The sequence below is a fragment of the Tursiops truncatus genome, chromosome 16 (assembly GCF_011762595.2).
Source record: "Tursiops truncatus isolate mTurTru1 chromosome 16, mTurTru1.mat.Y, whole genome shotgun sequence".
Lineage (NCBI taxonomy): Eukaryota > Metazoa > Chordata > Mammalia > Artiodactyla > Delphinidae > Tursiops > Tursiops truncatus.
Genome location: NC_047049.1, coordinates 70,674,188 through 70,696,259, shown reverse-complemented (window position 1 = coordinate 70,696,259; position 22,072 = coordinate 70,674,188). Strand labels below are relative to the sequence as shown.

Genomic DNA, 22,072 nt, shown 5'->3' with positions numbered 1-22,072 from the left:
AGCTAGTTATTGGATTACAAAAGCTCTTCAATCTCTAAATAGACTTTTCCCTTGAGGTCCCTTAAGATTCTGCAATATTCTCAGTTGTAACTTGTTATCTGTGATTACCTGAAATAAGACATGTTTTTAAAAACTTATTTTCCCCTTCTTATTAATGACACCTGCTACAATAAGATTTTAAGGCCTTTTATAAATATATATATAAAGCCAAAATTCTAATAAGTTACATGAGGCTCCAAATTCTATTAAACAAAAAAAGATTAACTCAAAGAAAAATCAATTCAGTGTCTAAACTGGCCACATCAACAGAGCTGAGAATAAACTCCCAGGTTTACTTTGAGGGAAGTGCTGTTTACTATTAGACAATGAAACTTTTAACAACAGATCCTTAAACTATAGGAAAATGTCCCCAGGGCGCTAGCTTAGAAGGTTTAATTATTAGCTTAAAATAACTTGACTGTCAGCAAACAGGCTGTTAACCCAACCAGGGAAAAGAAGTCCCCAAATTCTGGACAAGGTTCTGTTTCTTTCAACCAGTGTCAGGCTGGAGCCAAAGCTTTCCACGTACAAAAGCTGTAGCTTCAGTTTTCAGAGCTGAACTTGCTACCATTCTACCTGTAACTTTTGGTTAAGTCACTGTTTCACTCTTAACATGTCCCTTCTAAACAAAGTAATGGCATACTTTTCAAAGAGATACTCAGTTGACAGACAATTCCAATAAACAATACATCATTTTTTCCCAAGAATGCTCTCTTTTAAGTCTCAATCATAAATTGTTCTTTCAGTCACGAAGAGAGAACAGTGAACAATCAACACAATATTTCTTACTTATTGGAAAAGAGGATCTCTCTTTCACTATGGAACAAAACTTAATTTTAAAACATGTGACCTAGATTGGTTCTCTCCGTTTGCCAGTGAGCTCTTTTGCTATGATGCTTGAAGCACTACTGCCACGTGGGGACAAAAAGAACAAACGATTAACACATTCAATTGCATAAAATTAAGGACTGAAAACCACAAAAGAAGACAGCAGAGCATGTGTACATTTCATCAAATTCACATCCTTATCCAAAGAGCAAACTTGGGGATAATGTGAAAAATGAAAATGATTTCGGTTTATGACACATCATGGTTGTTTTAAATTAACTGTGAGAAAAGAGCAACGATAAAATACCTGGCAGAGCGGGCCCCCAGACTAAAGCCCATGTAGCCCTCTGCGGGCAGAGAATCATCGCCCAATTCCTTAAGGTCTTGTGGCCCAAGATACTTGTCCGTGTCGCCTGTCATTGCATCTTCACCTGCGGATGCACAAAGCAAGCCCAAATCAGAAGCTTCCCTTTTGAAAATGTGTCTGTTGGGGAGAAACCTGTTCCTCCGGTCATTGGCCAATCACCCATTTCTCTCATGTTCATTTCCCCTCATCCCCCCCAGATAATATTTGAAACTGCCATTAGAAGGAAAAAGTATAGGTAGAGGTTAGTTCATCACTTCAATAGTGAATTTATTGTGACCACCTAGAGGGGTGGGATAGGGAGGGTGGGAGGGAGACGCAAGAGGGAGGCGATATAGGGATATATGTATATGTATAGCTGATTCACTTTGTTATAAAGCAGAAACTAACACACCATTGTAAAGCAATTATACTCCAATAAAGATGTTAAAAAAAATAGTGAATTTAAGCAGCAGAAAGAGCTCCTGGCATTAGGTACCAATTTTAAACCATTTCTGTATCTCCTTCCTCCCTGCCTCAAGCCCCAGCTGACTAGAAAGGTTGATCTCTCCTGTCAGCTAGAGTTTTCCTGGCCCAACCATGATGAGGGCAGCTTGTTTGAATGGACCTGGATTGCAAAATAAGAGGCATCTCTTCATTACTGTTCTGCAAATTGTATGTGGGAAGGGAACCGACTTTATTTTAAATGTTCTTCTCACACCCAGGATTTCAATTTGGGGTTTATGTAAAAAACTAGCAAGTTATTTAATCTGAAACTACAACTGCTCAACTGGGGAACCTTGAAACACATCCATTTTGAACTGTTTCGAAATCTATCAAATTAACAACTCAGTCCAGCTGCCCCAGTGCTTGAACCCTGCTTGGAAAGCAGCTCTACCTTCAATAGAGATCAAATGGGGGCTTCAGTAGTTGTAAAGAAGGATGAAATAAATTGCTCTTGAACCATCTATACAAAGAGTTAATTGCCTAAAATACTTTTACTAGCTACACACGTACAACATGACCTCACACGGGAATAAACCACATTCCAGGGGTGACAGGGCAGGTTTTCCAGATGCCTTTTGCCCTCTGGGACATTTCCCATCCTTCTCAAAATGCAGCACGGGCTGTGGAAAAGTTCCTTTCACAAACAGGCAAACCCTATCTCCTTTTTCTGACTCTTGTTCTACTGGATACAAGCTTGGCTGGCCGAGCCAGATTTCAAAGGAGTACATGTTATGTTTTCTCAAAGGTAAGCGATTTCACCCACTCCAGCTCTATTTTCCAGTCCTTCATTCAGCACTGTTTATAATTTCCATTCATTTAAACTCGGGAAACCACAAGAGCTCAGCTTTTAAGCTACCAATCCAGTCTAAAAATCCAATAGCAACTACTGTTTTCGCCAGTGTAAAAACCAAACAGATCAACTTTCCATAGCTACCCGGCTACCCGGTACCAAGAGATTATTTTCAGTAACTATTTACAGCTGGGCTGCTTGCACACTCCCTACATAGGAAACAAAAACAGCACACACCAAGTACGACTTAAAGAAAGATCTTACTCTGTGGCAAAGCCATTTCCACCGGGCTGGGCTGATCAAATGTTTTCCTGATGTTTCCAGGAATCCCTGAAGCAGTGATTTGGACTCTACCTCCAAATCAGCCCAAACCAGTCCCTGGGTTGGATCCACTGTCTTCACCACTTCCTCCAAGTTCCTCTCAGCATCTTCGTCTCCTCGCCAGCAACTGAAGAATTACACATCTTTTCCTGCCCATCAGTGTTCAAAGATTTTCAATATTTTAGATGGAAAAAAAAAAAAAAAAACCAAACCCCAAATCTGGCTACATTTCATTGAGATCAAGATCCTTTTTGATCACTCCGCAGACATCCTTTTAAAACTCCTTCTGATTGGATTAAAAACTGCTCTGGCAAGCCTCTAGCAGGATCGAATGGTGACATAAACGCAAGCCCCTGAGTTATTTGTATGTTAATATGAGGACTGCTCCAGTGTAGACTTTCGGTAATTTGATACCGATGCCCGGTGCCTAACCGGGTAGCCGAGGCAGCCTGAAATCTAGGGAGGGCCGGCGAGTGAGCCACTGCATTTAATTAGGAGGCGACTCTTCTCCAACCTGAAGGAAGAAACGGCCAACCCAGGTAGAGAGGAAAAACAGGAGAAGAAAACAAAGAAGCGGCCCAGGCAGGGAGTGGCAGAGAGCTCCAGGCAAACTTTAACTTTGTTCTCAGCTGGGAGCCTGGGTTATTTATGGTCCCTGTCAGGTGGAAGGAGGGGAAAAAAAAAGAGAGAGAGGGAGGAAGGGAGGGAGGGAGGGAGGGAGGGCGGACCTGCCCTCGGGTTGAGGTTGGGAAACTGTGGGGCAGAGGGAAGCGGCCGGGATCCTCAGAACTCTCCCAGAAGCCCTGGAGAACGAGCTCATCACCGCTGCTCTTGATCCAGAGCTGCGGGAAAGGAGAAGGGAGACCAGCCGGGAAAACGGAGTGGATATTGTCTTAACTTCAGCACAAGCTCTTTCAACTCTCTGATCCGATTAAAGTCACTAACTGGTCCTCCCTCCTTGAGGGGTCCCTGGCGAGGGGGAGAGGAGGAGGAACCGGGGTTGGCTGGGGAGGTCTCGGCTGCGAGGGGCTGCAGGCGGCCAAGGAGGCGCTTCTGTCACTGCGCTGTTCCGCTGCTTCCCTCTCTCTGGGGCTCCTGGCCTCCCTTCCCAGCTGTTCCACCCTGTTTTTGTTGGCAGTGGAGGGAAAAGCTAGCCGGACTTCTGCATCCTCCATCTGGGTACACAGGAGAGGCAATTTCAATTGCTTTTTCTCAGAAGAGCTGGAGCGTCGGCCTAGAAAGGGTCAAGGGTTTGGACATGATCTTGAAGGAAGTGGTCTGCAGCACTTTTGCATATATTGCATCTATCTCTTCGACTGTTACCTAAATATACAGAAATGTGAATCTGTAGAACTGAGGAGGTGGGGTACAGATTTGTGGTTCCTGGATCAATGCATAAATAATGACTCATCTAATATTCAGACGATACGACACCTGGTGCTTTAATTTGATCCGCCCGGCTATAATCAACACTGAAAATACCCAGAAAGTGAAGGGAAGCCATTTATACTGCCTGGTACCTATGGAAAAATATTCCCCCCAGTAATAATATAAACAAAAAGAATCATTTCCAACTCTTTAAAGAATGGAAGGGGAAGTCATGGATGACATGGAGAAAATGTCTGAAGGTCAATCTACTATGCTACTATTGATACTGCTTGGGGCAAAATCTAACCATAGCACCAAGCCTCCCTGCTCTGCATTGCCTAACACAGGGCCAGGTTCATCACAGATACTCAACAAATACCTGTTGATTGAATGAATGGAGGAACAATATTAATACAACTAACTCTCATTTCAATAAACAAAATATTCTATAATTATTGTATAGTATGACACACTAATATACCAAAGATTAGAAAGGAATGAGATGAACTCTGTTGAGTGTCTTGTTAACTGCCTCCAACCCATTCTATAATCCCAAAGTATTTTGATTAGTAACAAGTTTCTGACCAACAGGTACAAATAATTATATTTGTAATATAACAAAAGTAATATTTCTATGAATGAACAACACTCATACAATATCAGATATATTTAGTTACAATATATGTATTACCAGAACCCACAAATTTTCACTTACTAAATACTCGTGTGGGTTTGTGTTTCCTAGAAGCGTTTGGTGCAGTGGCATAACGGTTGTGTTGAAGATAAATGTGACTATTTTCTAGCAAAGAATGTGTGGTAGCTAGTGTTTAAAAATGCCCTCTCTACCCCATCCAGTGAACCAACTCTCCTTGTATCCATGCCTGTGTACTGCCCTTGTTTAAATCTCAACTGGCTCAATCTTTGAACACTAAAATGCAGGGGAAGTGATGTTACGTGACTTTGGACTTTGAGTTCAAGGATACCTTGCAGTTTCTGCCTGAGTCTCTTTGGAGTACTTGTTCCAAAGGGGAAGTTAATCCCAAGGCAAGAAATTTGACGACCATGAGGCCACCTCGTGTAAAGGTGTAAAGAAAGTCAAGGTAGCCATGTGGAGAGAGATGCCAGTCAGCTCTCAGCTGTTCCAGCCATCCCGGCCGAGGTGACAGACCCTCGAACGATGACGTCACATTGAACGTCTGGCCATGTGACTCCCACCTTAGCTACCGTCTGACTGCAAACTCCTGAAGGCTGTCTAGAGCCCAGTTGAGCCCTGTTAACTCACACAACCACGGGAGACGATGATAATAAATTAAACCACTGAGCTCAGAGGTAATAAGTAGTGGGAACAGAGGGGAATGAAAAATAACAAGGTGCAAAGGTAAGGCAAAGTGGTCACAGACAGGGTGCCTAATGCACCCCTAATCAATTAGAGTGAGCTCTGCAGTGCGTTCTACGATTAGTGTAGACAAAGTCTGGGGGAAGCACACGGGTGAGTGCCACCAGAGGAGGCCTCACCTATACGGAAGGGACTTTACACCTTTCAAAATCATGAGCACTGATGTTTTTACTAATCCATTTCTGACAATAAAATACCAGAGGCTGGAAAATGTTTAAAGAAAAACCCAGGGCTGCCCTGGTGGCGCAGTGGTTGGGAGTCCGCCTGCCGATGCAGGGGACACGGGTTCGTGCCCTGGTCCGGGAGGATCCCACATGCCGCGGAGCAGCTGGGCCCGTGAGCCATAGCCGCTGAGCCTGCGCGTCCGGAGCCTGTGCTCCGCAACGGGAGAGGCCACAACAGTGAGAGGCCTGCGTACCGCAAAAAAAAAAAAAAGAAAAACCCAAACACCCCAAATCTACCTTGATCTCACCATTCCCCAAATAATAAAAGCTGTTCAGAGGCATTTCACTTCAATTTCGCAGCTACCCCTTCCTCCCAGTCCTATGATGACTAGGTTCAGAGAACAGGTTTCCTGTACTACAGTCAATCCTCCAAAGATTCATACACTCTGTCTACGAGGAAATAATACCAAACAGAATCAGGGACAAAGGAGAGAAAGAGAATATATTAAATGGTTATCAGGACTGTGGGTGGTCACGTAGCTGTGCCTCATTCCCTTTTAGAATTCAACTCACTGGTCCAGAATCAGTACATGGGGGAATATACCTAACCCAACTTCCTTGCAATCTTTCATTATGCCCGCTAATGATTTTTCATGGTGAATAAATGAAACAGTTCTTGTCTTATTATTTAAGTGTTTTCATGCCCTAGGAGTTCTTTTCTTCTCTTTCTCTTTCTTTTTTTTTTTTTTTTTTGGCATGTAATTTTCTTCTATTCTTTTCCATCTTAAAACCACTACCGAGGAATACTTTTGTTGCTTTTCCAGCGGTTGAAAGTTGATTTCCCATCTGGCTGGAGACTAGAATCACAAAGAATATTCCTTAACGTAACTATATCAAATTATATTGTCAGAAACTTTGCTCAGAAGTGTTTAATCCCTCTGATGCAAAATGCAGAATCTCCCCAAGGAATGTACTTTGTAACATTATGAAGCTGAAAATAATGGTACAAAACACCTCCAAATGAAATGATAGAAAATCTCCAAATTACATGGGATTTTTAAAAAAGCTAGATTAAAAAGAATAGAGGAACACAGTCTCTATGCTCTAGTGATTGATTAGGAGTTGATTACTTCATAGAACTCAGTAAATAGCCTAACTGAGAAGCAGTTAATGATCAGAATTGAGAAGACAAATTTTCTGTGCTTGTTCTGAAAAAAGTGTGTTTTTTGATCATCACATAGCAAAGAGGAAATGTAAGCTACTGGGAAAATAAATCCTTTAGCCATTTCTAGTCTACGTTATAGAATAGTAGAATGAGATCACATCATTATAATCAACATCTATATTTATTGAGCATTTACTATGTTCTAGGCACTGTTTGGTGCTTTATAAGTATTATCTCAATTAATTCTCACAACAACTTTATAGAATTGTTATCTCCATTTCAAGATAAAGAAAACCCAGTTCACAGTGGTAGAATAAACAGCTAAGATTACTTAGAACATGGAGAAAATCGGATTCAAAATTAGTTGGTTTGACTACAGAGCCCTACTTTTAACTACTGCCAAACTCTACGCTATTGAACAAATACAATAAGAAATCAGTAACCAAAATATCAGCTCCATGGAGGCAGGGGTTTTTGTCTTCTCCTTCCATATCCAGTGCCCAGAACAATGCCTGGCACATATTAGGTGCTCAATAAATGTGTGAGATGAAAGGTCAGTGATTGCTGTTGGAGAAAGGAACTCTATTACTGGAGCAAGAAGGAGGGAGACTTACTTTTCACCGTAAACACTTGTACCTTGGGAATTTTATACCATGTGCGTCTATCACCTATTCAAAAAATGAATAAAATTAACAAAATAAAACAAAATACAGGGACTGCAGATAAGTCATCTGTGTGTTCCATACACCAGAAAAGGTATTTTGACAAATGTCAGTCTGCCAGGTAGACATTAAGATGTGTATGTGCACCAGCAAGTATCCGGCAAAGAGGAAACGATACGTACGACATTTGACCTTACTTGTCTCTTTAAGACATGGAAGAGAAGAAATGAAATGAAACAAGGCAGGAAGAAGGGGATGCACGATATTAATGTGGTACTTCTGGTAGCTTCCCAGGGTTCTAAAGCAGTGGTTCCCAACCTGGAGGATGCATTAGAATCACCTGAAAACTCGCATTTCTGACAAGTTCCCAAGTGAATCCGATGTTGCTGGTCCAGGGACCACACTTTGAGAACCACTGGTCTCAAAGGTCCTTACAAATGACAGTGATCTAATGGCAGTACTGATTCTATAGCATTCAGTGTCTGTTTTCCTAGTGGCTATTATGAGTATAATTAAAGTACCAGCTCAGCAAGTGAATTGAAGGAATGAGTGCAGTGTTTCTCAAAGTTCAAGGGATGTATTTTATCAGCTGGGGACCTTGTGAAAATGCAGATGCTGATTCCGTAGGTCTAGGGTAGGCCCTGAGATTCTGCATGGGTAACAAGTCCCCAGGTGACCTGCTCTACCGTGTAACCACTTTGAGACGGTAGACAGTGGAGCGCTGGGCTAGGACCTATGTTAGGAGTAAAGCCAACTACTGCCTTTGAGGCATTTAGCCTCTAGTAAAGAAGCTGACACCAGGACACAAACCATGATACAAATACTGTACTCCTAATGCTGCTGGTTCCTACTGAGATCATGCCTTGTATGTGCTACACGCTGTGCTTGCTAACTGAGCACTTTACATGCACGTCTCGTTTAATCTGCGACCCTGGGAAGCAGGTACTAGTATTTCCAGTTTATAGATGAAGAAACAGATTCAGAGTTATTTGTCAAAACTCACACATCTAGTTAGCGGAGGAGCCTGGATTAGAACCCACGCAGTCGGGTTGCAGAGACCAGGCGCTTCCCCACCTCGCCACCAGGACAGAAGGTGTGTGCGTGGTTACAAAGTATTACAAGAGCACAAAGGAAGAGGGCAGCACATGGGACTGTAGACGTGGCGGATGCTGAACGGAGAGTGTGTGAGTACAGGCAGGGAGAGAGGGGTGGAAACGGGAAGTTGGCCATCCCAGGCCACAGGATGCAGCCCAGAGGGACAGAACAGGAATGCTGGAGACCAGCGAGCAGCCAGCTTTACTGAAGTTACAGGCAACTGACTTGTAGGAAATGGGCTGGTTGGGCTGGATTTTTAGGGCCCTTGGAATTGGATTATAGACTAACCATTGCCATCCGAGTGACAAGCACCCCCCCCCATTAGTGGGGGGGCAATGCAATGACTTTGTGGACCCACATTGCTTTCGTTTTTGTTTTAACTGAAGGCTTAAACACTCAAAGAGCTCTCTCTTCCTCTCGTGCTGTCCTGGCCTAATTCTAATCCTAGAGCAGGAAACAGGATACATAGACAGTCGTATCCATCTGATTAAGGAAAAGGAAGGACAGCCATTTTTTGAGCATCTACTGTACGCTGGTCACTGTTGTAAGTGCTTTATGTGTATATTATTTCTTTTCATCATCTCAGCAACTCCATGGTATTATTAACCCGTTTAGAGACAAATAAAGGCAAATAAGACTCAGCCTATTTTATTTTTTGGAAGGTTCAAATAAGGAACATAAAAATCCGGATAATTTTGAAGAGAAAATCTTTTCCATAAATTCAAAACTTTATGTCTAGCTCCCCTAATGTTTAGACAGTAAGTTTTCATCATGAAGAATCCAAATGACTCTATTTGCTCCTGTCTTTTCCCTCCATCTTCCGATATTTGCATTGTCAGAAGAGCAAGGAAGCAAGAGTAAGAGGGAGGGGCTTCCCTGGTGGCGCAGTGGTTGGGAGTCCGCCTGCCAATGCAGGGGACGCGGGTTCGTGCCCCGGTCCGGGAAGATCCCACATGCTGCGGAGCGGCTGGGCCCGTGAGCCATGGCCACTGAGCCTGCGCGTCCGGAGCCTGTGCTCCACAACGGAAGAGGCCACAACAGTGAGAGGCCCGCGTACCACAAAAAACAAACAAACAAAAAAAAAGAGTAAGAGGGAAGAGGAATATGATAGTATGAGGATGCTGACCCGCTCAAACTTTAGTTCCTTCTTTTCTTTTCTTTTTTTTTGGTTGCACCGCGTGGCTTGTGGGATCTTAGTTCCTGGACCAGGGACCGAACCCATGCCCCCTGCAGTGGAAGCACAGAGTCTTAACTACTGGACCGCCAGGGAATTCCCAAACTTTAGTTCTAAAAGTCTAATTCTAACCTAGAGTCACACAATAAATAAGGGAAAAGTTACTTAGATTCCAGATGCTCATGCATTTCACTTTTCGTTTTGCAGTTTGCAAGGACTCCTGTGCACATTCTGAGAGGCTGATAAAAGGAAGGAGATGGCGTGTCGACAGTGGAGGGGCTATGCCACCCACTTCCCGAGGTCCCCGTGTGTGGCACAGGCACTTCTGGGTCAGGCTGGAGGACTAGTGGATGCTTGGGACTCCATTATCTTCTGGGATGGAAGGAGGCTCAGGGCGAGGCTGCCCAAGCCCAAGGTAGAGAATGCAGTGAGCTCTCTCTCCTGCCCCCTCCCCTCCCCAGCTGCCTCCTCCGTCACGAAGGAGCAGATGCCGGGTCTTTTGCTTCAACCTTTTGTTTTCCAGCATCTTCTGGCAGCAGTGGTTGTCCTTTCAAAACAGAAAGTAAGTTCTAGAATATACTGTTTTCTTGCTTTCCTTCTCAAAAGATGTGAGAGCAATGGGGTAAGTTGAGACAATGGTTAGATGAGCAATGGGTGACATAGGTGGTCTTAAGAAGTGCGTGTCGGGCTTCCCTGGTGGCGCAGTGGTTAAGAATCCACCTGCCGATGCAGGGGACACGGGTTCGAGCCCTGGTCCGGGAAGATCCCACATGCCGTGGAGCAATGAAGCCCGTACACCACAACTACTGAGACTGCGTGCCACAACTACTGAGCCCACGGGCACAACTACTGGAGCCTGGGCTCTGCAACAAGAGAGGCCACCGCAATGAGAAGCCCGCACAGCGCAACAAAGAGTAGCCCCTGCTCGCAGCAACTAGAGAGAGCTCATGCGCAGCAATGAAGACCCAAAATGCACCCCCCCAAAAAAAGAAGTGCGTATCATTTTAAGGGGTTCGTGTATCTCTCACGGGAGGGCCACCCACTGTCTTCTTTCTTTATTTCCCTAACTCCAGGTGCTGGTAAGATCCTGGCTTCATAGATGGTCAAAAAGGAATCAGACTTAAATGGCAAAGTTCGCACATCTCTTAAGCAACGACAAGAACAAGTAGCCGTTATCCCACGGAACAAATGACTCTTTTCTGCTCAGAATGATTTTTTTTTTTAAGAGTTCAAAGTCAATTTGACTCTTTCCTCTTAAACATTATTCTGTTCTTTGTGGCTAGATGTACCTCTTTTTAAAAACTGTATTGCAGTTTACTATTCCTTAATCCAGGCTAGATATAGTTTCTAAAGTAAGCACGCATGACTCAGTGTTGGAACCTTTCCAGATGTAGCAATGAAAAACGTCCCCTGTGATCTTGGTTGGGTTAATAAACAAACCCATCCCAGAAAGGGAAAAGAATTCTGTGTCTTTCCTGTAAAGAGCCAGAAAAAGACAGTGTTGGGACAGACACTGTAATTTTTTCCTATTTTTATCAGTACTCCTTAACCCTAATCCAGAAATTATCCTCAGTCACCTAAGTAAGATTAGATGTTATACTGACTTGGTCAAACAGACACCGAAGAAGAGAGATGGAATGCAGGTGGAAAAGTTACTTGCACTGTTCTCATTACCTAAAACCTATGCCCCTTTTAAAGAAGACTAGAAAATGAATAAATTACTAGCCACAAACTAGCCCTGTGAAATCAGGCACTGAAATGGTTCTTATGTACAGAGAAATTCGGTTGCTGCATTCAGAGTGGCCGTGTCATGCCCTTTGGTTCCTTCTGTTCAGTCTTTCTCAGCTATTTGTCTAGACTCAACCCCACATCCAGAGCTCACTGGTCTTGGCTCTTCATTACTTGGGTGTATGAGGACCGTGTGTGCAAAACAGGAAGATGCTCACTGCCCCCAGGTATAAAGCAGTGCCCGCATCATGTGCATGTTGTGCGCAAGGATCTGGCCTCTTCCTTCTCTTACACCCAAAGTGTTTTTTTTTTTTTAAAAAATTTTATTTATTTATTTATTTTGGGGGGCTGCACTGGGTCTTTGTTGCTGCGCGCGGGCTTTCTCTAGTTGTGGCGAGCGGGGGCTACTCTTCATTGCGGTGCGCGGGCTTCTCATTGCGGTGGCTTCTCTTGTTGCAGAGCACAGGCTCTAGGCACATGGGCTTCAGTAGTTGTGACACATGGGCTCAGTATTTGCAGCTCGCGGGCTCTAGGTGCGCGGGCTTCAGTAGTTGTGGCGTGTGGGCTCTAGAGCGCAGGCTCAGTAGTTGTGGTGCACGGGCTTAGCTGCTCCGTGGCATGTCGGATCTTCCTGGACCAGGGCTCGAACCCGCGTCCCCTGCACTGGCAGGCAGATTCTTAACCACTGCGCCACCAGGGAAGCCCCACCCAAACTGCTTTTCACCATGCAGGGCAACAAGCACCTGTTATTGGTTTGTTTTCTGTCTCCTACCTCTACCTACAGGGTGTGCACATACAAGGTAAAGACAGGCCAGGCCTGTTGTCAACTCTCATCCTCAGTGCACTTCTGGTCCAGGTGCTCGGACCACCCCTTCCCATGTGTTCACATCTTCCCTTGGTTCTCTAACCCCTCCTGTTCCAGACCCTCTGCCCACCATCCTGCCTGCCCCCGGCTAATCATTTTCGGTGCTGATGTTCCGTGGTGTCACCCTCCACTCTCTTCTTTCTCTGTAGTAAGAATCCCAGTGTCGGGGGCAGGGGTACGGGTGGCCAGGTGAGATCCCACTTCCCCATGAAGCAGGTCAAACGTTCTGGGTAGATGGGCAGGGACTAAAAGAACTGGGGGTGTGGGGGAAATTTTATTCAAAATTACAACTTGTTGGGCTTCGCTGGTGGCGCGGTGGTTGAGAATCCACCTGCCGATGCAGGGGACATGGGTTTGAGCCCGGGTCCGGGAAAGTCCCACATGCCGCGGACCAACGAAGCCCGTGCGCCACAACTACTGAGCCCGTGTGTCACAGCTGCTGTAGCCCACGTGTCTCAGAGCCCGTGCTCCACAAGAGAAGCCACCACAATGAGAAGCCCGCATGCCGCAACTAGAGAAAAGCCCGCGCGCAGCAACGAAGACCCAATGCAGCCAAAAATAAATAAATTTATTAAAAAAACAAAATTACAACTTGTTTTGGGCAAATGAAGAAACCACCTATTGACCTTAGTCAATAAACATGCTAATTCCCTGACAGCTCTTCAACAATTCCTGTTCCCCCTCGTGCCACAGGCTGCTACAGCTGCTCATCTGTCACAGCTTCTTGAGGAGAAAAAATACACTACATGAGAGCTACTTATTCTGGGTCTGAATCCACGAAGTCCTGGACATGGCAGTTGCTGAGGTCAGCAGGGATTCCCAAATGTCCTGTGCTCATCTGACTGGACCTTCCCAGGCCCCAGGGCGTCTGCTGGAACTCACTCGTCTGGTTTCTCTCTCCATTGTTCACCACTCTCTCTCCATATCCTCTGGCACTCCTCTTCCTCTTTTTTTTTTTTTTTGTGGTACGCGGGCCTCTCACTGGTGTGGCCTCTCCCATTGCGGAGCACAGGCTCCGGACGCGCAGGCTCAGCGGCCATGGCTCACGGGCCCAGCCGCTCTGCGGCATGTGGGATCTTCCCGGACCGGGGCATGAACCCGTGTCCCCCGCATCGGCAGGCGGACTCTCAACCACTGTGCTACAAGGGAAGCCCGAGCTGGAAATGCTTTTAAATTCACCAACTATTCTTTGAGATGCAGACACCCCTTGGGAGAGTCATTAGAAAGCTGTTTATCGAGTCAATACGTAGCCTAGGGCTGTCCCAGTGAGAAGGGGTATAACGGCAGGAAAAGGGAGCAAGGAAGCAAATTCTCTCCATCTTGCCTGTTCTCAGAAACCTACAAGACTATCCTTTCCTTTCAGTCTCCCTCCTCTTGGACACAGCTGTACAAACACATATTGAAGAGCTGCTGTGTGCAAGGTCCTGTACCAGGTTCTGGGGATACACCAGAGACTAAGATTAGGTCTCTGCGTCTGGTATTTCGTTTTGACTTTATGCCGAGAGTAGCACGCAACTATGTAATGTCTGTTTGAAAGGTCAATTGTAAGCAGAGAGATATCAGGCGAAAGGCTGGCTGGATGTTAGGATTTAACAGGTATTTGTAAAATGATAAAATTTCAGGTGAACGACATATTCTGTGTAACAGTCACTGCTCCCTTGGAGGACCTGGAGGCAAGGTAATCTCCAAGGCTTCTTTCCAGATCCGTAAAGCTAAAAACATAATAGTCTGATTTATTTATTATGATGACCAGAAGATCAGGATAGTCCAAAGCATTCGGTGAGAAGAGGTCCTATAGGACATTTCCCCCAATAAAAAAAATTCACTCTTGGGTTCTATATATAAGAACACAGGTCACGTTCAAGTAGCTATGAAAGAGGTGACCTAATTCCACAGACTTTCACATCTGTCTTCTTGTCCCACTCTGCCACTAACCTGGTTGGGTAAGTCACTCAACATTTATTTGGGCTTTACTTTCTCATCAGGATAATGGAGAGCTTGGACTACAGGTTACTAACCTGCCCTTTGAGTTCTCTAAAATCTGTGGATTTCACTTTGCTGGGGCTTCCATTAGGCACGGATTTGGGTACAAAGCTGAGGTGAGCTTGACTCTCTCATGATATCTGATGAAACGTTAGTGCTTTATTATACCTCAAACCTATACCTACTGACAATTTTAATTTTTTTAGAATTTTAAAAATACGTTTTTATAAATAATGTATCCGAAGATTTTGACCCACTATATAAAGTAAGAATCTCACTCTTTAAGAAAAATATACAGATTTTGATGAAGAATTTAAATTCTGAGAGGCTCAGGCCTTTAGATTTCTACCGCTTCAATTCCAAAGGACCGGCGGATAGCAATCTTAGTACACATAATTAGTTTTTTCCTGGGTCAGACAGCTTTATTCTGCTTCATTAACCCCTCCTGTGCTCCTTGATGGATACTGGAATCTGGTTTCCAGATTTTTGGATTTCCTTTAATAGGAAACTTCACAATCCGGTAGACTGTGGTATACCTAACTGACAGTTATATCTAAGTGTACTTAGACTCTTACTTTTTTCTTTTAATATTTAGTGTCTACATTTGATCCTGAAAGAGCTTCTATAGTCCTATCAGAATTGTAAGAAGCTAAGAATTAAATAATTCTTCCCAGCAAGGGTTGTGTCACCCAGTTATTTCGTAAACCTGTTCAGTGGAGTCCTATTTCACAGAGCTGCCTTTTGGGTTTTTACTTTCCATGGCTTAATTCCAGTTCTCATTATGTCCCATCTATAGTTCTTTAAATCTATTACTATAACCCAATCCACTAGAATCCTGCAAGCTAAAATAACAGTATTGTACATTTTTTTAATTGACAAAATACATTTTATAGGAATTTACAATGTAAAATCATTGTTGAACCAAAGCCAGTGGTGAAGTCCCCTGGGAGGGAGACTCAAATTAGAAGACAACTCGAATCTTAATCGCAATTTTCTTCTCTTTTTCCTTTTTTCTTCCTCCCGCTCTCCCTCCTTTCTCTCTCCCTTCTCCTTCTTCCCTCCCTCCCTCCCTCTGCTCTCTCCCAATTTCCTTGTTTCTTTCTTTTTAGTTACAAACTGAATTGCAAAACGTAAGACTCTAAGCGGTACTAGAATCAACAATAATTTTGCATGTATATTAATTTTATATGCGTGTCACATATTTTCTGGGAAAGAAGAAAGTAGAGCATTAAGGTATTTGCGAATCAGTCTGGCCCTCTGAGGAGCTCTGTTTACCCCTTACCTGTAGAACATGCGGGCTTATCACCTGCTTTATCTCTGCTGTGCTGACACTTCAGCCTCTGTTCTACTCTGTAACTTGGCTCCATTGTTCCCTTAAGCCATTAACTGATAACATTTTTAGCCTTATTTTTCTGAAAATTATTTTTTGAGAAATTAATCTAAGTGTTTTTTTTACCTGTACTAATTTCTCATAGTGGATCAGAGACAAGAGAAGGAGAAAGCAAAGATAAAAGAAAAGAGGAAGGAGGAGGAAAAGAGACTGCCTTTGGCACTCTTCTCCTAATATTCCACTCAACTTTTATAATTTAGGATTAAAATTACATTTTCCCATGTTACAAACTCATTCTTCTTTTCTTAAGAAAAATCGGCAGCGCATATTGCTTATTATTTTTATTTGCTTTTAAAAGCCGCTGATATTCTTAGCACCTGGGATACCCCAAGAACTTACTAGTTCGTATGTAGAGAGATTCACAACATGCTGCGGTTTCACAGAAATAAACATTCGCCTCCGTCCATAAGGGCTTAATGAAGCAGGAAGCACCGAATCAGCCTACAGTGGCAAAGCCCCGGCAAGACTAAAGTTGTAGGGATCCTTTTAGAATTTCACTTTCAAAATGATTTGTTGCAGGATTTGGAGTCAAATAGAAATGCTAGTTCATGCAGCAGAGAATGATACAAATATGTGATAAAGGGCTACTGTGGCTTCCTAGACCTCATGAAAGCAAAACTTAGGGACATTAGCTGATAGTAATATTAATGGGAGTCAGTTAAGTATATATTATAACCCTGGAAATATCTTCATCTTCAATCATAGATTTTTAGTATTTATCATCTACGGACAAAGCAATAGCCCTGTATACTCTGCTTTGCTCAGACTATACCTCGAACATGGTGTTCGGCTCTGGCCGCCTCAGTGTGAGATGGATACAGACACGATGAAATGTACATAGGAGATTGACCACGATGGTATGGGAACAGGGGAAGGAAGTGTCAATAGTATGCCCAGAGGAAGAAACACTGAGAAGAAATACGAAAAGCATTTTTAAATATCAGAAGCATTGTTACATGAATGAGGCAGATTTTGTTGTCAATAGTGCCAAAGAGATCAGAGCCTGAATCACTGAGTTAAAGCCTGAATCGGTGACAAGGATGCTCCCTAAAATGAAGAATTTTTAAAGTCAGAGCTGTTCACATGGAATAGGCAGTCTGGGAATTAGGCAATTCCCATCACGGAGGCATTTGGGCACAGGATCTCGTAACAGAGGTAATTCCAGCACTGGGTGACGGTTGTTCAGACTGAGTGACCTTTAACCAACTCCCTTTCAACATTAAACGCTACAACGTTATGAAGTCAAGAGCCCTTTTATTCCAACAGCCCCCAGACACATCCATAAAGCAAGGGCTGAGTTTAAAGAAAGACGGATAAAATGAGAATGAAAATTTGCTTATTCATTTCAAATTCCCAAGCTGAGATCAATCTAAAGGAAATGATGGTCATTTCCAGTTAAACAGCTAAATGAAATATCTTCAAATGAAGAGATTCAAAATTTCTTCTTTTTGGAAATGAGTTATCCACATGTATAAGGTTGTTACATGGTCCATTCAAACTTGGCCTCTCATCAATGCAGCTATTTGGGGATATCCTGTTAGACACTAGCAAATTTTTAGGTCTGTGACTGTCATATTATATCTCATAATCATTTCATTTGACACCATATTTTGTGAGTGTATGCATCTTTGTGAGACCATCACTTTCCTTTTATCTTCTGCACAGGTGAAATTACTCTGAAAATGTTGCATAAGAAAGCAGCGAAATATAATATGACAGTAAGGCATGTTACTCGTAGAGTCCTAACGATGATGCAAATATTATCCACTGGGGGATAAACAGAGGTAAACATATAGTTGATGGTTTACAGAAAAAGAAAGAAAAATGATGAGTAGAAGCCTTTCATATTTATCAAAACAACATTTACAAACAATGAGACAGGTACTTTCAGGTCCCGAAATGACCAACAAGACATTAGCTCTCCTAGCCGGGCAATCCCTGGCTACAACGCACTTACACTTGGCAGTCACTGGAACTGAAAAAGCTAAAGTGACTTTGGATCAGGTAGGCTTTCCCACTATTTAGGTTTCCAACGAAATCTGGACAAATCAAAGAAGGAACCGATAATTACAACAGAGACAACCCAGAGGCAGAGAAAGACTAGGTGCACTAAGACTGACCCGAGAGAAAAATACAACATGAGAGACGGAAAATGGAGAAGCAATCAGAACACTGGGAGAGTCAAATGACGCAGAAAAGAAACATAAATATAATATAAATTCTACTCTAAGTAAACATTTCATTATTGCAGTAAAAAGGCCAAAAATTTGCCATCTTTATCATATTTATTTACTGTCAAAATGCTAGTTTTCCAAAGAACAATAAGGATGTCATTCATTAATATAACTCCATAACATGACCTGGTCATACGCACTGATTTTTAAGTAAGGCAGAAAACTAGTAGTTTCTTTTAAGCACATGAAGAATAGTGACAGTCATCTATAATTTGTCTCTTTCATGAAATCAATATTGAAAACTTACATTTTGAAAGCAGTTTTGTTCGGGTTGAGGTTTCATTATGAGTTCAAGTTCAAAAGCAACTTTCACTGCAAAGCTTAGAGTACATCTTAGAATGGGCATTTGATCCCTTCCCTTATAAACCCTCTCTTATCAAAAAAAATATTTTAGATATGAATCTTAATCAGATTTTACTTTCTAGATTTTCAAATGTAAACAATAAAAACAATTTTTATGCTTAATAGAAACAAATAGTAAGAAAGTAATCCAGATCGTTAGTAACACTTGCATTTTCAAATTGAAAAATGCGTTCAAGGAGAGGGGATTCAAAGAGACTAAAAGAAGACAGTCAGTGATACCAAATACATGTTGTTTAAATGATACATTAATTAATAATTGCAAGATAAAATGAAAAGTTAGTAACTCAAGGAAGGGTTACATTTCAAAGATAAGAAATGGAAGATAAAGCTGGTAGTTAAATTTTATCACAATAAAAATTCACAAATACCTTCTTCAACATCTGAGATATATTCGCCATCACTGAGCATCTCAGGGGCGTTGGCTTTACGAACTGCATGATTTAAGTGAACAATGTAAGTGTGAAAAATGCATGCTCTTGATACTACAACGAAACATATTAATGCTTCTAAAAACATTTTGCAGTGAATTTTCTTCAGGAAAAAAATACAAAGTCACTCTTCGTTACTACGAACTCAAAGGAGGTTTTCATACCTTCATCATCAGACATGTCAAGAACTTCATTCATCGTTTCTGGAACATTCATTTTGTGCTTCTCTATGACAGTCTAGTAACAAAGAAAGCAGTCATTTTAGGATGAGCAGACAGGACATTTTACTGAGACTATTCATTTCTTCCTAAATTAATCTGTTGGTTTACTGTGGGATTTGTGTGTTGAATATCTTGAAGGCCCCCTCATACAAAATGACATCAAAATTATGCCTTCACAGCACTAAGTTCCTCATCATATACATGGCAGAGAACGAATACAAGGTGAAAGAATTCTAGTGGCAAAGCGCACCAGCTTAAAAGCTTTAGGTCCGCAATAAAGCTTTTCAAAGGAAAAAAAGGAGAGAGGTACTGCCTCCTTTAGCTCATTGCTATACTTCTTCACGGTCTTCATGGATCTGCCACCCCATTCCACTAAAAGTCTTAGCTGATGATAAGGCAAATGATTGGCAAGAAGCCTGTCTTTATTGCTTGTGCCAAGCCAGCCCCTTCTCGTTTTCCCTTCCTAGGTGTATGTTTCAATTTCTAGAATAAATCACAATATTGAGATTCCAATAACTTTTACAACCATGTGTTTGCAGAAAATATTTTAGAGGTAATGCATTTGCAGGGTAATTTTAACTGCCACAAAATTTTCAAGAACGGTATACAGTATGACAGAGCAAAGGCTATACTGAATCTTTTAATTGCTCTTTGATGACTTTTCGCCTAGATAAATTGTATCCATCCAAAGAACACTGACGGTATTACTTGTTTGAAAATATTAATGACTTAATATGTTTTAGTTTTAAAATGAATCCTCTTTTAATCTGAGCGTATAAAAGACTAATGGTACAAGTCATGCTGAAGTAAAGCATTATTTTGCATTTTTTCCAGCATGTAATACTGTAATTGAACATTTGCAAAAAATAAATATTTTATATTAGAACAGTTCTAGATTTACAGAAAAATTGCGAGGATAGTAGAGAGTGTTCACCCAGTTTTCCCTATGATTAACACATGTTAGCATGGTGCCTTTGTCACAATTCATGAACCAATATTGATTTATTATTATTAATTAAAGTTATATTTGATTCAGATGTCCTCAGCTTTGGCCAAATACCCTTTTTCAGTGCTAGCGTCCCATCCAGGGTACCGTGTTATCTTTCGTTGTCAATCTCCTTAGGCCCCTATGGCTAAGTTTCTCAGACTTTCCTTGTTTTTAATGACCTTGACAGTTCTGGGGTGAACGGGTCAGGTATTTTGTAGTCCCTTAATTGAGCTTCGTCTCATGTTTCTCTCATTGATTAGACTGGGGTTATATGTTTTGGGGAGGAAGACCACTGCGGTAAAATGTCATTTTCGTTACATCACATCAAGGGCATATACTGTCAACATGATTCACCAGGGTTGACGCTGTACTCGGTCATGTGGCTGAAGCAGTGTTGGTCAGCTTTCTCCCCTGTAATCTACTCTATTTCCCCTGCTCTCCACACTGTTTTCTTGCGAGGGAAGTTACTACACTCAGACACACTTGAGCAATGGGGAATCGTGAGCCACCTCTTGGAGGGGAAAGTATTTTCATAAATTATTCGGAATTCTTTTGCCTGAGAAATCTGCCTCTTCCTCCATAGTCATTCAATCATTTACCCGTAGCAGTAATGAACTCATGGCTATATATTTTATACTTTGCACTATGCCCCGATACTATTTTATTTCTTTTGTTCAAATTGTTCTGGCTTTGGCCATTGGGAAGTCTTTCAGTGGCTTCCCGTGTCCCTTTAACACGTCCCATCATTTTGTGTATGTATGTTTATTTATTTATTGACGGGGAGGGCCTTACTTTTTGGCACTACCAGAGGTTGCAGGCTCATCTTGTGTATTTCCTGCCCCAGTTGTAGATTTTGTCATTTCTCCAAGGAGCCCTGGTTCCCTCCATTAGAGAAGGCTGTTAGAAAGCATCATCTGAGTGATAGAAGTACTCTGCTCGTTGCTACTGAGGGAATTTTAAACAATGCAATTTCAATAGCTTAATGCGTATCTTTTGGATATCCGCTCCTAGCCACTCAGTTTCCTACTCTGCCGTGATTGTAATGTCATTAACTAAAGCATCTTTCTCTGAATTGCCATATCCAATAAGGCACTCCTAGCAAAGATGCAGTATTCTTTTTAAGGCTGCTGAAGGCTCTTTTTAAGAGCCTTAAGGAGACAATGGTCGCTGGGGCTTCCATAACGTCTGAACAGAGACCCACCTGCGGGCGGCTGCAGTGTGCTTAGTTAGCTTAAGGGCACACACCCCACCCTGAATCCCGTCAGTCCTCTCTGAGCTAGATGACAGGCAACTGCAAAGGCAGGGCTGACGAGGTGGTGTCTCAGCTTGAAATAAAGTCTCAAATACCACAGGGCTGGACTAGGTCTTAGGGACTTCAGTGGCCTCTTTTCTAGTCAATGTGAGCGTTTCATTTGGCGGAAGCCTCATTTACTTCACCAGGCAAACTGGACCTTCCTGTTAGCATGAGTAATCTTTTCTCTCTGGCAGAAAGTCACCTACCAAGTCAGCTGATGATGTTGAGTGAGAAATGGCATGACTGCCGTGCACATTCTTTCACTAGGAACTGGAGCCCTAAAACCCTTTTCTCTCAGTCCATTTCCCGAGGCTGTAACTTTACTTTCCCTGTCTGTAACTTTATTTTCTCCTAAAGCTCTTTTTGATATCAAAGAAATATTTTGCACTTTCCTAACAGGTGAGAAAATCATTGACATTTAATCAAATAAGATTTATATTTTGAACTATTATACCATCTTCAATTCTCTAACATTGAAACAGAAGTTTCACATATTTATTTCAGTGACTTCAAGTCTTTTATAGCATGGTGACACTTGCTTGTTATTTAATACCTTGTCCTTCTCTCCTTTCCTACTCTCAAGAGAGTTACATGGCATATCTATAAAATTAAGGTTAATAAACATTACTTATTTAAACTCTTTTCTCGAGAATTTAATGATAGATTTTAAGATGATGAAATACTCAAGAGGTATATGAAAGCAACAGGTAGGAATTTATTTCTATT

At 42.3% G+C, this 22,072-nt stretch overlaps 1 protein-coding gene across 3 annotated transcripts in view; it reads right to left on the bottom strand.

Moving 5' to 3' along the window:
• The window catches only part of ANK3 (ankyrin 3), a 331,394-nt gene that overhangs the window by 102,767 nt on the left and 206,555 nt on the right, over nucleotides 1–22,072 (bottom strand). For 2 of the 3 annotated variants that reach the window (XM_019935870.3, XM_019935867.3), the window contains exons 22-24: nucleotides 19,008–19,080; nucleotides 18,784–18,846; nucleotides 1,175–1,298 (exon numbers count right to left, since the gene is read on the bottom strand). In XM_019935870.3, the coding sequence (XP_019791429.2) occupies nucleotides 1,175–1,298; nucleotides 18,784–18,846; nucleotides 19,008–19,080 (260 nt within the window). Of the gene's footprint in view, nucleotides 1–1,174; nucleotides 1,299–2,771; nucleotides 3,423–18,783; nucleotides 18,847–19,007; nucleotides 19,081–22,072 lie in introns of those variants that run through there. The other variant, XM_073793568.1, reaches the window with a different exon arrangement.